The sequence below is a fragment of the Talaromyces stipitatus genome, genomic scaffold (assembly GCF_000003125.1).
Source record: "Talaromyces stipitatus ATCC 10500 scf_1105507295515 genomic scaffold, whole genome shotgun sequence".
Classification (NCBI taxonomy): Eukaryota; Fungi; Ascomycota; class Eurotiomycetes; order Eurotiales; family Trichocomaceae; genus Talaromyces; species Talaromyces stipitatus.
In genome coordinates this window covers 1,512,420-1,528,531 of record NW_002990118.1, presented here as the reverse complement: position 1 = coordinate 1,528,531, position 16,112 = coordinate 1,512,420, and the positions used below count along the sequence as shown (strand labels likewise).

The 16,112-nt window shown below is 47.6% G+C and overlaps 6 protein-coding genes across 6 annotated transcripts; 2 read left to right on the top strand and 4 right to left on the bottom strand.

Moving 5' to 3' along the window:
- Positions 1-182: 182 nt before the first annotated feature.
- TSTA_045940 (origin recognition complex subunit Orc5, putative) lies at positions 183-2,004 on the top strand (the record flags this gene model as incomplete). The annotated part of the gene is made up of 3 exons (XM_002485046.1): positions 183-292; positions 360-755; positions 805-2,004. Exons 1-3 carry the CDS (start codon positions 200-202, stop codon positions 2,002-2,004), a joined length of 1,689 nt encoding a protein of 562 aa, XP_002485091.1. The 5' UTR covers positions 183-199.
- Positions 2,005-2,074: 70 nt separating this feature from the next.
- Positions 2,075-2,509, bottom strand: TSTA_045930 (uncharacterized protein; the record flags this gene model as incomplete). The annotated part of the gene is made up of 2 exons (XM_002485045.1): positions 2,075-2,283; positions 2,344-2,509. 2 exons carry the CDS (start codon positions 2,507-2,509, stop codon positions 2,075-2,077), a joined length of 375 nt encoding a protein of 124 aa, XP_002485090.1.
- Positions 2,510-2,552: 43 nt separating this feature from the next.
- Positions 2,553-3,986, bottom strand: TSTA_045920 (uncharacterized protein; the record flags this gene model as incomplete). Its single annotated transcript, XM_002485044.1, has 7 exons — positions 2,553-2,932; positions 2,992-3,202; positions 3,234-3,324; positions 3,392-3,422; positions 3,476-3,725; positions 3,797-3,900; positions 3,953-3,986. 7 exons carry the CDS (start codon positions 3,984-3,986, stop codon positions 2,553-2,555), a joined length of 1,101 nt encoding a protein of 366 aa, XP_002485089.1.
- Positions 3,987-5,056: 1,070 nt separating this feature from the next.
- TSTA_045910 (P-type ATPase, putative) lies at positions 5,057-7,988 on the top strand (the record flags this gene model as incomplete). The annotated part of the gene is made up of 4 exons (XM_002485043.1): positions 5,057-5,452; positions 5,512-5,742; positions 5,792-7,889; positions 7,942-7,988. 4 exons carry the CDS (start codon positions 5,057-5,059, stop codon positions 7,986-7,988), a joined length of 2,772 nt encoding a protein of 923 aa, XP_002485088.1.
- A 290-nt stretch (positions 7,989-8,278) lies between these two features.
- TSTA_045900 (EF hand domain protein) lies at positions 8,279-12,735 on the bottom strand (the record flags this gene model as incomplete). Its single annotated transcript, XM_002485042.1, has 6 exons — positions 8,279-8,602; positions 8,672-11,991; positions 12,048-12,245; positions 12,305-12,428; positions 12,501-12,652; positions 12,723-12,735. The coding sequence occupies 6 exons, from the start codon at positions 12,733-12,735 to the stop codon at positions 8,573-8,575; spliced, it is 3,837 nt and encodes a 1,278-aa protein (XP_002485087.1). The 3' UTR covers positions 8,279-8,572.
- Positions 12,736-13,806: 1,071 nt separating this feature from the next.
- TSTA_045890 (tubulin alpha-1 subunit) lies at positions 13,807-15,737 on the bottom strand (the record flags this gene model as incomplete). Its single annotated transcript, XM_002485041.1, has 7 exons — positions 13,807-14,194; positions 14,251-14,674; positions 14,729-15,259; positions 15,335-15,410; positions 15,486-15,512; positions 15,581-15,621; positions 15,713-15,737. 7 exons carry the CDS (start codon positions 15,735-15,737, stop codon positions 13,966-13,968), a joined length of 1,353 nt encoding a protein of 450 aa, XP_002485086.1. The 3' UTR covers positions 13,807-13,965.
- Between the last annotated feature and the right edge of the window lie 375 nt (positions 15,738-16,112).

The window sequence follows — 16,112 nt, the reverse complement described above, 5'->3', positions numbered from 1 at the left end:
CGAGAGAGATGATAAGGGTCGATAAGCATGTCGTGCACGGACCAAAGATGCCTTCTCTCTGCAGTAAATATTTACGACGCGCAGTCCATCCGAACTCCAAATTGACCTTGGATTCGAATTCTCCATCACCTATTTTAATTCTCGACAAAATACTCTCGAATAATTGCGCAAGGTGAATTCAGTTCATGGCACACACGCTATGGTTTCCCAGCCCCATCAATTAAGCCAGAGCTTGAGTCAGCAATGGCCCTGTCGAGAGACGCAAATCCGTCAACTCGCTGCTCTTCTTCATGTAAACATCTACTCCACCCAATTCCGCCGCAGAAAACAAGAATACTTTCTAACCATCCATTTAACAGCCTCGAATACCTTCTCCACCAACCATAGTCCTCTACGGTATCAGCGCAACATGCAAATCAACACTTGTTTCCGAAGTCCTTGACTCCCTTCCCACGCGACACGCAATTATCCGATGCGTTGAATGTATTACATCACGCCATTTGCTTCAGAAAATATTGATAGAAACATTGTCTGCGTTTGGGATGGCGGAGGAATGGGAGAAATTCGGCAAGGGAAGATGCGAGCATGTTAGCACGCTTTTGATTCTCTTAGGGGATATTATTTCGGCTGCTAAAAGCCGCAAAAATGTAGACGATCTGAACGGGGATAAGTTTGTGCTTGTGCTGGATGGGATCGATAGGCAGAGGGAGGCTTCGCAGATGCTTCTTGCGGCGTTGGCGAGGTTAGGGGAGATGGTGAGCTTTACTCCGGTCCTTTTGGGGGTACATCAGCTAACAATGGTAGATACCTTCATTGATTGTGGTTCTTATCATGAATACGACGCCTCGTCCACTATTTCTTCAGTCTTCGGGTGTGGCTCACATCAACTTTCCACCATACACACGCAAAGAAGCAATCACCATAGTTACAGCAGCCGGCCTCCCGAGGCTGGACGGGTTATCCGATGAGGATAATGACAAACTATCCACTACTTCAATGTTGGGTATCTATACCCAATTCGTTGTAACGGTCTATGACTCGTTGGTCGGTCCGACGGCAGGCACAATTCCATCCTTCCGGTCCATTTGTGAGAGATTGTGGCCTCGCTTTCTTCAACCTATGACAAGCGGTGAAGATCCTGGTGTTGGTTGGGACTTTACCAGGCTCCTACTACGGAATCGAGCCATGTTCAAGATGCAGGGTGAATCGATGCTGGTACATCATATTGTCTCTGTTCCGGAGGAAACCAGCAAAGAACAACAACAACACAAGACCAAGAAGAGAAAATTAAACTCCATATCGACGTCGACGACGCCAAAGCTCCCATCATTACCATACTTCCCAACCTTAGTCCTGACATCAGCATATGTTGCATCTCATACCCCACAACGCCTAGATACAATCTTCTTCTCTAAATTCTCATCTTCCTCCTTATCAGCACGCAACAAACGATCCCACCATAGACGACGACTGAAATTACTCTCCCAAACCCAGGCGGATGACGAGAATGGCCACAATAGCACGCCTAAAAAGGGCAAAAGAGTGAAAACAAAAATCACAAAATCAATGCTCAATTCAGCCTTTGCGACTACGTCAGCGACCACATCTGCTATCACCGGTGACAACGCCGCTAGCGGAGGCGCAGGCGGAGGAGGAGCAACACAGTTGACCGGCTCATCAACACTTTTGACAGCTCGACCCTTCACTCTGGAACGATTGATAGCTATATACCACGCTATCGATCCCAACCCACCGGCAAATGCTCTACATACCGCCCCTATAGCAGATGCGGTATATAATGAACTTGCGACTTTGCGTCGATTGAGACTTGTTGTTCCTGCCTCTGGAGGTAGTACCCAGACTGTCGGAGGAGGTGCGACGGCCGTGATGACGGCGGATGTAGGTGAGAAATGGTGTATAAATGTGTCTGGGGATTGGGTTGGGGAACTCGCCAAGGGGATTGGGGTTGAGGTTGGGGAGTGGTTGGCTGGAGGTTTGGATTGATGATTTCCTTTCATTAACTGGGCTCATTCATAGATTTATGATAATTGTAATATACAAATACAAGTGATGATCACCACGCTAACTCAATAATATTTGCCCCTTGAGAATATAACAGACGCGGCGCCTGTCGCTGGTGCATAGGATACTGATACTCTTCGAAGCGGATTTGGGTGATATTCCCATGAGTATCAGGGGTTGGTCCACGCAATGAGGTAGGTGATGGGACTATAGATCCATCCGCAAGAGAGTAGAAGCCAATATTTTGTCGGTCCTGGGTGGCTATACATGTCACTCAATGTCAGTGTCATAAAAGCTGTAAACCTCCAAAGATAGACTCACCACTGGCAAGTAGACCCAACTCTTTATTAATGTCTATCGTGTGGTGTATTTGAGGGGCATAGTTATCAAAGACCAGATAGGGTTTCGTCGAAGGCACATCACGGCCACGATGGTGCTTTTTGCGGTTATTCTTGGTTTCGCGTTTGGCATAGCGTAAGTCGTACATTTGAAGCTTTTTGAAAATGTAAGTAAGTCTGCCGTGGCAACCTTCAGGGAAGTGGAATAAACTTCACTGAGCGATTTCCTGCCACTACCAGTCGATAATCATCAACCTTTTTGATTTGTCCAATCATTCCCGGATGCTTGATACGCTGAACGCTGTCATTGCTGCGCAAGTCACTCAAAAACAATAATGAGTCCCGAAATCCAGACGCTATGATAGTCTGACTGAGCCATTCAACGGCCAGTATATCCTTTGACTGTCTCTCGAGAACGGTATATGTATTCATTCCACCGGTAGCGTTGACCCGAGTCGTCTGTAATCCATCGGATGTTCCGACAGCAAAGATGGGTTCAGAAGGATCATGTGGTCGGGCTGCAGAACACCAAAGCGTTATATCGTATAACGATGTAGCGGCGACTGGCATACCTATAACATGGTTCGTCATTGGGATTTGACTATTCCATTTGTAAGAAAAGAGAGTATACATTGCCACCTATCCTTCCAAGATTGAGAATTTAGGTCCGGAAGTAGCCAAATTCGTGCCACTGCGTCTGCCATCCCACCGCCGTAATGTGTACCTCTGTGGTGCATGTTAGTGAAGGAATGCTCGCAATCCATGTTATGAGGAGTCTTACAGAAGAAACCCGGAATCGCACATCGACATTGATGATAGCTGTATTCATTATCAACAAAGGACTGTCTTCGTTTAGAAGATGTCACAACTGACCTCATAGTTTACCAAGGAGTTGGACACGTTCTTGTCTGCGTCGTACGCCCACGTGTCTGCACTTGTTGACTCTGATAGCAGGGGACACAACCTTTCAAAAGGGGGAAGGTACTAGTCAGTCATTTTCCTGATCGACATGTATGCGAAAACAGACTCACGTCATCTTGGTAAAGCCTGGCATGCATGCACCTATTTAATAGTCAGCTAGACACCTGACAGTCCATGTCGACTTTATGCCATACCAGCAACAAGAGCTCCGGAAGGGCCGTGGCGAACAAAGTCAACCACATTCATGTAGCTCAAATTGCATATGCATTGCCTCTGAAGTTGACTGACATAAGCCCTTCCATAATGAGATTTCCTCACGAACGCCGGTAACGGGGTACTGCCGACTTCATAGGAGAGCCCAGTGGCTGCATAGTCCCTACATCGTGATGTTTTCACCCGTTCCCGTCGCACACGGCGATCAATGGCATCTTGACGATGGCGTTGCTGGATTGAGAGTAGCTGTGAGCCTCAAATTGCTTACTTTATATTCATGCGATCAACTATGGTAGATATACCTGGTTATCAAGCTTTCTTTTCTTGACAGCCTCTCTAGAATACTGAGAGCCAGCCGGAGCAACATGATTTGCCTGAATACGGTAGTACTTCTTCTTTTCGGTGTCTGTATTCTGCTCAGATCTGTGTAATGCAATGGGAACTATGATCCTACTCACCGAAATAGAACCCCGGAATCATTCGACCGTTCATCGTTTCTTGGCGTCTCGCGGTATGGGTGCTATGGTGGTGAAACAGCGGCGGGAAAAGGCACCTAGCGTATCTCTTTTACAGCATCGAAAAATGAAAGCTCAAGGTAAGAATTTGTGGACGTAAATAGTCAATCGCTGCGCTCCGAATTTCCGAAATACAAAACGTTTTGCTCCTTATCTTATCGGAAATGACGTCTGGCTGCTTACCTAATCATGTTTTTCTCAACAAAGTTTTTGGTCCAATCAATCAAAAATCAAATGTTCTTTGCTTTTGCGTCCTGTCGAAGCCGCAGTGGACAAATGAGGTTAATGGCTTGGATTTTGGTAGCTGAACTCATTTGCTAACAAAAGCCATATTTCCCACAGTGCATTCAAAAAGTACAGCGATGACGCTGGCGAAGACTGTCATGGCTCGAGGCCAGAAACGAGGATCAAAACGTTGCTCTTACCTTACTGCGACGGCCATTATGCTCCTCGAGATCAATATAGGTGGCCTGAATAGTAGACGAAAGCTCAAGCTGCATGGGACTGATTCGGCAAACTTGATCTCGACTGGATACACCTAATTGAGAACAGCGACAATGTCTATAGAAGAGACTCACTATGCTGAGGAGATTGGCATGCAAGAACGAGAAACCAGAGCGAAGCAATTTCGAGTATTTCAACGTGCTCTTCTGGGCTACCAAATACAATGGACGGTTTCCTTCCATTACGGAATCAGTGTCTTAGGAAGGGAAAGAGGCCGGGGATGGAGGGGGGGGGTGCGCTCCTTCCCTTTAAGCTATCCTAGCACCTTCCCTTTGTAATCGCTTGAACTCCTTCTAGTTTTGAGATGCTTCTTCTTCTCTCAACTCACCACTTCAACTTTCAGTTTAGTTAGCATATAGTATACTATACGCTGTCTTCATCGATATACTTTCGTCGACTTTTCATTCTCACTTCTCAGTATACTTCAAATCATTGACTCTGGGCTCATACTTTAGCTTGCAGCGTCTATCTCTATATACGATTTGCTCGTCGTCAGCGCTCTGAAGACCATCAACGCCGTTGATCAAAGCAATTCTAGGCATCATGGAGGGTCATGATACCACACGAGACATCACTGGCTCGACCTCAGTCCTTCCGGTTAAGACGAACGAATGGCAAGGGCTTCCTCAAGGATTCAGAGAACATAATTCATCTCTCGCAGAAGCGGAATTCGACGAAGATATTGATACACTCATCGAAGAGCTGGAATCACAGAATGATCACATGGAGGAAGAACTAGATGCAGCCGAAGAGTCGAACAGCTGTTGTCATATTCCTGTCGAGATGTTACAGACCAACACGAGCACAGGCCTGACTGATACAGAGGTGACTACACGAAGGAAAAAGTATGGCTTGAATCAAATGAGAAAGGAGGAAAAGCAACACCCGATAGTTAAATTTCTTATGTTCTTCGTCGGTCCTATTCAATTTGTGATGGAAGTAAGTTCTGGCCATCGCTTAGACAAAGGCTACATTACTAACGATGGTATGATATCCAGGCTGCTGCAGTTCTAGCAGCTGGTCTCCGGGACTGGGTCGACCTAGGTGTTATCTGTGGGTTGTTACTGCTGAATGCCGTTGTCGGCTTCGTGCAAGAGTATCAAGCTGGCTCGATCGTCGACGAACTCAAGAAAACTCTGGCTTTGAAGGCGACGGTATTGAGGAATGGAGAGCTACTAGAAGTCGCGGCGTCGGAAGTTGTTCCAGGCGATATCATACATATAGAAGAGGTACGATAGGTCATTCACTATTTCCCAAGCCACATTTCTAATTTTCTAGGGTACCATTGTCCCAGCTGATGGTAAAATCCTGACTGAAGGGGCCTTCTTACAAATCGACCAATCTTCAATCACTGGAGAATCATTTGCTGTTGACAAATATGTCGGGGATACATGTTATGCTTCTTCTGCTGTCAAGCGTGGTGAAACCTTCTTGATCATTACGGCCACTGGAGATAGCACGTTTGTAGGCCGTGCCGCTGCGCTGGTTAACTCTGCCTCTTCGGGCAGTGGCCACTTTACAGAAGTGCTAAATGGAATTGGTGGGACACTCCTTGCATCTGTTATTTGGACTATTATGTCAGTTTGGGTCGCTTCCTTCTTCAGATCAGTTGAGATTGTAAGAATTCTTGAGTTCACCCTTGGGATCACAATCATCGGTGTTCCTGTCGGTCTTCCTGCAGTCGTTACTACCACAATGGCAGTCGGGGCTGCATACTTGGCAAAGAGGAAGGCCATTGTACAGAAACTTTCGGCTATCGAATCGCTTGCAGGGGTCGAGATACTCTGCTCGGACAAGACGGGAACTTTAACAAAGAACAAGCTGTCCTTGGAAGAACCGTATACTGTCCCTGGTATCGACCGGGAGGAACTCATGCTGGCAGCCTGTTTAGCGGCTGGTCGAAAAAAGAAGGGAATCGATGCCATTGACAAGGCATTTTTGAAAAGCCTCCACCAATATCCCTACGCTAAGGACCTTTTGCCTCGATACCGTGTATTACAATTCCATCCATTTGATTCTGTCTCCAAGAAGGTCACTGCGGTTGTCGAGTCTCCTGAAGGTTATCGGATCACCTGTGTCAAAGGCGCGCCTCTATTCGTCCTGAAGACAGTCGAGGAAGATCATCCCGTTCCGGAAGCCATAGATTCTGCATATAAGAGCAAGGTTGCTGAGTTTGCTGCACGCGGTTTTCGTTCTCTGGGAATCGCTCGAAAGTTCGAAGGCCACCCTTGGGAAATACTTGGTATCATGCCCTGTTCGGACCCTCCTCGATATGATACATTTAAGACCATCAGTGAAGCCAAAACTCTTGGTCTTTCGATTAAAATGTTGACAGGTGACGCAGTGGGCATTGCGCGTGAAACCTCAAGACAACTCGGCTTAGGAACTAATGTCTACAATGCAGAAAAGCTGGGTCTCTGTGGTGGCGGAGATATGCCTGGCTCTGAGGTCTACGACTTTGTCGAAGCGGCTGATGGGTTTGCTGAAGTCTTCCCACAACACAAGTATGCAGTTGTTGATATCTTACAAAAGAGAGGCTATCTTGTTGCCATGACAGGTGACGGTGTCAATGATGCGCCATCTTTGAAGAAAGCAGACACGGGAATTGCAGTGGAAGGGTCATCAGATGCTGCTCGTTCGGCTGCGGATATCGTCTTCCTCGCCCCTGGCCTATCAGCAATCATTGATGCATTGAAGATCTCACGTCAGATCTTCCATCGCATGTACGCGTACGTGGTCTATCGAATTGCCTTGTCGCTGCATCTTGAATTCTTCCTTGGTGCTTGGATTGCCATTTACAACGACAGTCTCAACCTTCAGTTGATTGTCTTCATTGCCATTTTTGCGGATATTGCGACACTAGCAATCGCGTATGACAATGCGCCTTATTCAAGAACCCCAGTTAAATGGAACCTACCAAGGCTGTGGGGAATGTCTATCATTCTTGGGCTAGTTTTGTTTGCTGGAACGTGGATCACATTGAGCACAATGCTTATTGGAGGAGAGAAGGGAGGCATCATTCAGGGGCATGGTGAACGTGATTCTATCTTGTTTCTCGAAATTGCTTTGACGGAAAATTGGTTAATCTTCATTACACGGGCAAATGGGCCTTTCTGGTCGTCGCTGCCATCTTGGCAACTGATTCTGGCGGTATTATTTGTTGACATCATTGCCACCCTCTTCTGTCTATATGGTTTATTTGTGGCTGCACCAACATCGATACTCTCTGTGGTTCGCGTATGGGTGTTTTCTTTTGGCGTTTTTTGCGTGATGGGTGGCGTTTTCTATATTCTTCAAGGCTCTACTGGCTTTGACAATTTGATGCATGGGAGAAGCCCGCGAACAAGTCCAAGGCAACGGTCTTTGGAAGACTTCGGTAAGTCCGCTCTATACTGATTTCTGATATTCAACTTCTGACTGGGTTATAGTTGTTTCGTTGCAACGAGTCTCGACCATACACGAGAAGAATCCATGATTGTCCATCCGTACAACATATACACAATACTGGAACCTGTTCTTCTGTGTTATACACACAACTTGGATGATTCGACCTGTTTGATTCATATTGCATTTTTATGTTTTGGCGTCTTGTATTGAAGCAAAAATTCTGTAGACCTATGTCTGTATAATACTTATACTTTTTATTGAACGTTATTGCAAGTGTTACTTTCTGGCTTCCTGAACAACAATCACAGTCCTAACGCCTATTATGCTTAGAAGTCATAATCATAGTACTTTTGGACGCTTGTTGATAAAAAATGGAATGCGGAGAAAGCATGTCTATGAATTATGTACTCATTAACCAAGGACTTGAATTAGATATACACTACCATCGATAAAACACAAAGAAAAGGCAAGACGGGATAGATACTAAGATCAGACAAAACAAAATGATCTTAAAACAAGATAACACGCAAAGAAAGATGACATCAGTTGAGTAAACAGAAAACAAAATGGGCAAGGGAAATAGAGGATAATGTAGACCGGGGTTGTGTAGACAAATGAGATAGGATAGTATATACAACGTTTTGTTTTATTCTTGTTTCGCTCTCTGTTCGATCAAGACCTGGATGTGAGATAATCGGCGGCCTAACACACAGTGTTAGTTATTCATGTCATGATTCTAACGAGTCGAAAATATTGGTAGGAATAACATACCTTATCAATGTTATAGTCGAACTTCTCCAACGCAGCTAGTGACTCGTCGCGCGGAAAGCCCATACCTGTTAATCGTTGTAAAATCAGGTCGTCTCCCGTATCATTGTCGAGGGCCCACCCTGGTTTTCGGGGTTCGGGCGCAGCAGTAGTACTAGTAGCAGCAGGAGCAGGAGCACTGCCGTTGCTAGGTGATGCGGGCTTAGCGTTATCTAGAGGTGCAAAGAGAGCGTTCCAATCGTGATCACCCGCAGCTGACGTGGATGGCTGATCGTGCCCTGCTTGCGAAGTCGTCGATGTAGCTACGTTGCTATCAAAGTTGAAGAAATCTGCAGCAGCTGTATTCGGCATAGCAGACTTGGCTGCTGGAGCGGCGGCAGGAGTGTCAAATGAGAAATCAAAGTCATTCTGTGGTCGAGATTGAGCTCCTGCTTCGTCTTCTGACTCGTCTTCTGAATCATCTTCCTTTGCAGGGGCCAGGTTAAGATCGGCAAACGCGGCGTCAAAATCGGCTGGTCCTGCCTTTCTCTGCGGCTCTCCGGTGACGATCGGTGCGCCGGTGCTCGATTCAACGGCATGGGGGGCATCAGGTGCCGCAGTTGGGTCGCTTCGACTTGGTAACAGACCTTGGAATGCAGGAGGGAAGTCATCCGGTTTCCTATCAGCGGTAGACGTATCATAGCTAGGTGGAGATCGCTGAGCGTCAGGTGGTGGAGGCTGCGAAGTGGTCACACTACTGCCTGGAATTGGGAACGCTTGTAGTTGTGTTGAATCAATGGATTCGTTTTTAGAGTGCTCCTCATTGCGGAGTGGAGATGCTGGAGTAAAGTTGTCGTCAAATCCCATGGGTGCTTCACTGTCCGTGCTATCGTCATCATCGTCATTATCTAATTCCCTGATGGGAGGGAATTCACCAGTTCCGTTTGCTGCTGCTGCTGGTTCCGTACTATGAGTGCTTCGTGGCTTCATTCCAGCAAAGGCTTCATCAAAGTCGCTCGCCTTTTGTGACTGAGAGCGTTCACGAGCGAAGTTTCCAAACAGCTCATCAAAACTCTGTTCTTTTTTCTGCTCCGGCGAAGTTTCAGATGACTGATGACTCTCGCCAGCAGCCTCTGGGAAGGCTCCTGGTACTGAAGAGATAGGCGGAGCCGCTTGTTCATTTGACGCAGCAGGTGAAGCTACACGCGGCTCAAACTCATCAAAAGGAGATCGTGCCACAGGGAGCTCATTTCCCGCATTGTGTACTGACGGAACTGCCGAACCAGTCCGTGAAGGCGGCTCGTCTGGTGCACCGAAACGACTAGCAGGTGGAGATACAGCAGTTGAAGTGTTGTTGGATGGTGATTCAAGGTTATGTTCTAGTGGGAGGAAGATAGGGGTTATCTGTTGTGATTGAGAAGGGGCAGGTGGTTCAATTGTAGTTTGGGATGGTGGAGGCGAGACAGATGGAGTTGGGATTCCAGAGTTGGGGGAACTTGCAGAAGTTTCGTGTGCTCGTGTTGCAAGAGGTGATGCCGCTCCAAATGAAGTCGGCGGCGGTGGAGTGGATGATGCCGACGGCTGGGTGAATGAAGGCCCAAAAAGACTATCAAAGGCGGCATGGGTAGAAGGTGGAGCAGAAGAAACAGTTCTGTCAGACGTTTCTGTTGCTGTCCGTCTAAAGAAAGGATTTGTTTGCTGGCTGGTAGTAGACAACGCCGGACTTCCTACGCCGGTCGGGCTAGAAACCTGGCGACTCGACTCAGCAGCCTCCTGAGCTTCTTTAGCTAGCGTATCAATCTCACCCTGAATCTTGTCCCTTTCGCCCTCAACTGTAGCCAATTGCTTTTTGTTGATAGCAACTAGACCTTTTTGTTGACGAGCATCGGAGCGCGCTTTCTCTAACGCTGGCTTTAGCTGACTGACTGCGGCATTGGCCTGGCGTATCTTTTCTTTCAGAGAGGCATTCTCAGTTTGGTCAGCAACAAGTGCAGCTGAAATCTGCTCATATTGGTTTTGCAGATCCTGACGGCTACCTTCAATGAGAGCATAGTCCTGTTGAAGCTTTTTGGTCTCAGTTCGAGAAACATTTAGCCGCTCCTCTAACGCTTTGTAGTCCTTCACCTCCTTTTCATACATGGATCGAGCCTGGGCTAGACGTGCTTCAAAGTCACGCTTCTGCTGCGATGACTGCGTGAACTCTTGCTCGATTGTGGCACGCTTCGTCTGCACATTTTGCATTTCCTTAGATAGCGATCCAATCTGGTTTGACAAGTTTGCCAGCTCCGTCGTTTCGTTGGTCAATTTCTTTGTTTCTTCTGGGTCGTTATCACCCAAGAGATCGTCAGAAGGAGGGGGAGGCGACCTTGTCGCAGAGGCAGCACCGGTCAATTGTGGACCGAGGCTTTGACCAAACTGGGATGAAGGTACAAATGGCTTGAATAGTGAGGCAGCGGGGCCCTGTTGAGAGGTACGCGATGAAGGTGACCCAGGGGATTGGAACATTGGCGCATTTGAGCCTCCAGTAGACTGCGGGATTTGAGCAGGGGTTGCTGGTGTTGGTGCGGTAAATGCATCCAGGCCAAAGAGATCGTCAGCCGCCGAGCGTGGAAGTGGCGCTGGCGCTGGCGCTGGTGCCGGTGCCGGTGCCGGTGCTGGTACGACTGATGGAGGGACGGCTGTACCAGGTCGGCGCATACTTGGAGGAATCAAAGCGGAAGGTAATGTTGCGGGTAATGGCTCCTTCTTACTTCGTTGCTGTCGTACAAGATACATCGCCACGGCGAACTCATCTCTGGTTAGTTGTCCGTCGGCATCGATATCAGCAAGATCCCAAATCTGAGCAAGGACATCTTCAGGTAGTTGAGCATTCGTGAAAAATGCAACTGCCTGGTCGCCACTTATGATTCCGGCTTTTGCCGTGTCCACAGTAGCGAATATATTGTCAAATTGCGCCTTCTCTTGCGGGCTGATCAACCACTCGGCACCCGTGGATTGTGCGGAAAGGGGAGTGAAGGGCTGTCTATTCAACGGGCTCTGGGTCCGCTGAGATCCAGTAAACTGTGTAGGAATAGCCGGCACTGGCGGCACATCGGGAGTGATGCGAGATCCAGTCGAAGTACGGACAGCACCTCGTCTTGCTGCTGCTTCATACAGACCAGCAGGGAGGGTCGATGGGATACCCCGCATTGCGCCAGTTTTGAAAGAAGTCAACAGATGCATAGCAATTATGAAGTCAGTAGCATCAAGTTGGCCGCGCTGTTTAGTATCAGAGAGGTTCCATATCCTGCCTAGGACCTCATTCGGTAGCCGCGCACGCTCAAAGATCTGCTTTGCAGTTTCCCCTACACGTGCACAGGTGAGCAAGGTATTCGATAATCAGATCCGGATCATCACATACCTGACATGAATCCACCCGGTGTATCTGATTTCTCAAACAGAGAATTAAACTTATTTGCATCTTCCGGGTTCAAAGGAGGAACTCGGACGGGAGCTCCGGAGGCAGCGGGAGGGCCACCTGGGGGTGGGCTTGTCGTCGAAGGACGAGAGGGTGTACTTGTAGCAACTTGAATTCCTTCAAAGCGAGGTAAAGGGCCGGCTAATAATGATGATTAGCTTGACCAATGTCGCTGTACTTCATCTCCAGGGTGTACTCACGCTGTAAAGCCAATTCATCTGTCGGAGCACGGCCAGCTTGCGCGTGACCAATAAGCCTCAACACCATCGAGAATCCCGAAGGCGTGAGTAGGCCGCGATTCTCCTTGTCTGCTATCTGCCATATCTATATCAAGAGAAACACTGATTAGTACATCCCGCAACGTCGTTGAAACTGGGGTAGGAAAGTCAAGCATACCAGACCCAAAGTATCAGGAGGAAGCTTCGTCTTCTCAAAGAAAGGAACCGCATGTTCGCCAGTAACAACTCCCAGATTCGTTGTATCGGCCGCTTGGAACAATTGGAAGAATACCCGCTTTTCCTCCGCAGTGAGGTTCAGGTTGGGAGGAGCTATGAAGGAGTATCAAAGTTAGCTCCAATGCATTCCCTGAATGTGGAACCTTCGTAGGTAATTACGCACCTGCTTCCGCCATCCTCTCTTTGCTCAGCCGCAGAACGTGATTCCTTGGTCGTCTCCTATACCGCGCAATCCTCAAAGCTAAAAGTAATCACCTGCCAGAGACAGACCGAGTAACGATGAGAACCGAGCAACCAATATTCCCAACTTCAGTTAAGATGCGTTAAATACCATATGTGTCGTCACAGTCGAAAATAATGCGTGGATTATGTAGAGCACTGCGATCCGAGTCGGCTTGTTGTCAACTTCGTTTGCGGGATCGTCGAAAGAGGGCAGCCTAGGTAGTGATCGCGCCAGAAGACTATGGTCTCCACAGACAAAACCAAATCCGATGAATATTCGAGACTGAGCTTCTTATTCAACTGTACAAGAAATAGGTAAGCTCAGGAGCAACAAAGCTCTGATCAATGAGGGGGGATGGAGTTCGAATATGGACAGGATTGAGATATTGGAGGTTGGGAGGAAGATGAGGTGCTTAGCGCAAGCTAACTACATCCCCCGGGCTCCTCGGCGGTTTACCGTATTGTAATTGAATTACCATACGTCATCGCCTGCGGTTGATATTAGGCCATCACATGGAGTACGGTACTGTAACTGTTTGTATTGAGTGTCTATTTACAAAAAGGTCTATGATTGGTCGTTCTCCCTTCTCGTCGATGATATATCAACAGCAATTGGCTTGGAAATCCTATATAATAGCTAATATTTTAGGACATTTCAATTCAGACGCTACTACCAAGATACCTCGCAGTAAGGGATCTCGAGCGGAAGTTCCAAGGCTGTTGTCTCACTTAATGTGAAGTCAATGGTAACGGTATGAGATATATCACCACATTGGTTGCTACATACGGAGACAGACTCAAGATACCACCGTTTTCGAGCCTATTTCAGTACTTTTTCTACTATCTCTATTGTTGCAAAGCCTTCATCCGAGAACAATCGTAATAGACAATTCTGTTCAACTAGCTGCCACCAACAGGAAGTGATTCGAGGAATAGGTGCTACTACAATCATTTTAGGTTCGATTTGAACAACATCAAGGAAATTTTTGGGATCGAGAAATTGAGTTGCATGAGAAGACGCGACAAAGTATAAAAGGGAAACAATCTGTAGGAGGAAAACAAAGAGACTATTAAAAAGCTTGAACAGCTAAGATTATGGATTGGGTATATAACGAAGCATTACACAACCCTCTTTCGAAGAAAATTTCCGTCTGTTAGTATGTGTACGTTCGGGAGAGACGGACTTAGTATTCAGCCTCAACTTCCTCATCTTCCTCGAGCGAGTCGCTGGCAACCTCCTCGTAATCGCGCTCAAGAGCGGCCAAATCCTCACGAGCCTCAGAGAATTCACCCTCCTCCATACCCTCACCAACGTACCAGTGAACAAAAGCACGCTTGGAGTACATGAGATCGAACTTGTGGTCGAGAGCAGACCAGGCTTCGGCGATAGCGGTGGTGTTGGAAAGCATGCAACTAAATATATTGTCAGTATCCAGTCCTCCAAATATTGAATAAGTCTCATAACGTACACTGCGCGGTTGACCTTGGCGAGATCGCCGTTGGGCACCATCTGAGGGGGTTGATAGCAGATACCAATCTTGAAACCAGTAGGGCACCAGTCGACAAATTGGATGGTACGCTTGGTCTTAAGGGTGGCGACAGCAGCGTGCGTCTCCTTGGGAACGACATCACCGCGGTACAACAAGCAAGTGGCCATGTATTTGCCGTTGCGGGGGTCACACTTGACCATCTGGTTGTTGGGCTCGAAGCAAGACATAGTAATCTCGTTAACGGAGTTGGCCTCGTGAAGGGACTTGGCGGCAGAGATGACAGGAGCATATGCAACCAAGGGGAAGTGGATACGGGGGTATGGCACAAGGTTGGTCTGGAATTCATTCAAGTCGACGTTGAGAGAACCATCAAAGCGGAGGGAAGCAGTGATGGAAGAAACGACTACAGAGAAAATTAGCCAACTCGAATCGCAAAGCATGCAAAGTTAGAACATACCCTGAGCGATAAGACGGTTGAGGTTCTCGTATCCAGGACGCTCAATACCGAGGTTGCGGCGGCAAATATCATAAATGGCCTCATTGTCAACCATGAAGCTGCAGTCAGAGTGCTCCAGGGTGGTGTGGGTGGTGAGAATGGAGTTGTAGGGCTCGACAACGGAGGTACCATTCTGAGGAGCAGGGTAAACACAGAATTCGAGCTTAGACTTCTTGCCGTAGTCGACAGAAAGACGCTCCATCAAGAGAGCACCGAAACCAGAACCGGTACCACCACCGAAGGAATGGAAAACCAGGAAACCTTGAAGACCAGCGCAGTTATCGGCAACGCGGCGGACCTGGTCCAAGACACGGTCAATCATCTCCTTTCCAACGGTGTAGTGACCACGAGCGTAGTTGTTGGAGGCATCCTCCTTGCCAGTCACCATCTGTTCGGGGTGGAAAAGGCTTCGGTAGGTGCCGGTGCGGACCTCGTCGACCACATTGGGCTCCAAATCACAGTAGATAGTACGGGGAACATATTTTCCTTGGCCTTTATCCGCCAAAACTCATTAGAATGGGATGTTTATGGTTCGTCGATTGGAACGTTTTTAATTCCTTCACATACCGGTCTCGGAGAAGAAGGTGCTGAAACCCTCATCGGGCTCTTGGGCCTTGCGTTCTTCAGTCAAGTATCCATCGGGCTGGATATCAGAAAATTTGTCAGCCATGTTTCGCCGATGTAAACAGTGTTTATTGGGCAGCAGAATCGTGCATACCTGGATACCATGTTCAAGGCAGTAAAGCTGTGTAGATGTTAGTCCAATATATTTTTGTATTTTTGATATTTGGATCGTTTCTCGAGATGTCGTACCTCCCAACAAGAGTTGGCGATTTGGCAACCGGCCTGACCGACTATTTTGAAAAAAGTCAACAACGCGTCTCAACCATAACAAAGAAAACAACACGAGACGAGATGAGTAAAGAGTGTAGGATCAATACATACCGTTCAAACTAATAACTTCTCTCATCTTGCCGTCCTTTTGAGATACTACAACACAGATTAGCGATGTGATGTTCGATGATAATCACAGCAGTCATGCCACGGGGGAAAAAGGGGGACGGCAGACTTCCCGCATTCCAACGGAGGGGTAACCACGGTATACGTACCAAATAACCGAGCAAGACAACGATAATATGGAAACGGAGAATGAAAGAGAAAGGAAGAAAGGGGAGATTTCGAAGAAAGAAACTTGGGGTTATAGAAGTCAATTAAGAGTTAGACAGAACACAGACCACAGACCCAGAACTGAGCGTGACGAGACAGCAAAAAAGGACCCAACGTTTTGTTGTGGACAGGGAAAAGCAACGTAGCGCGGAAGCAGGGGCGTCCACCGCCTTTGCCA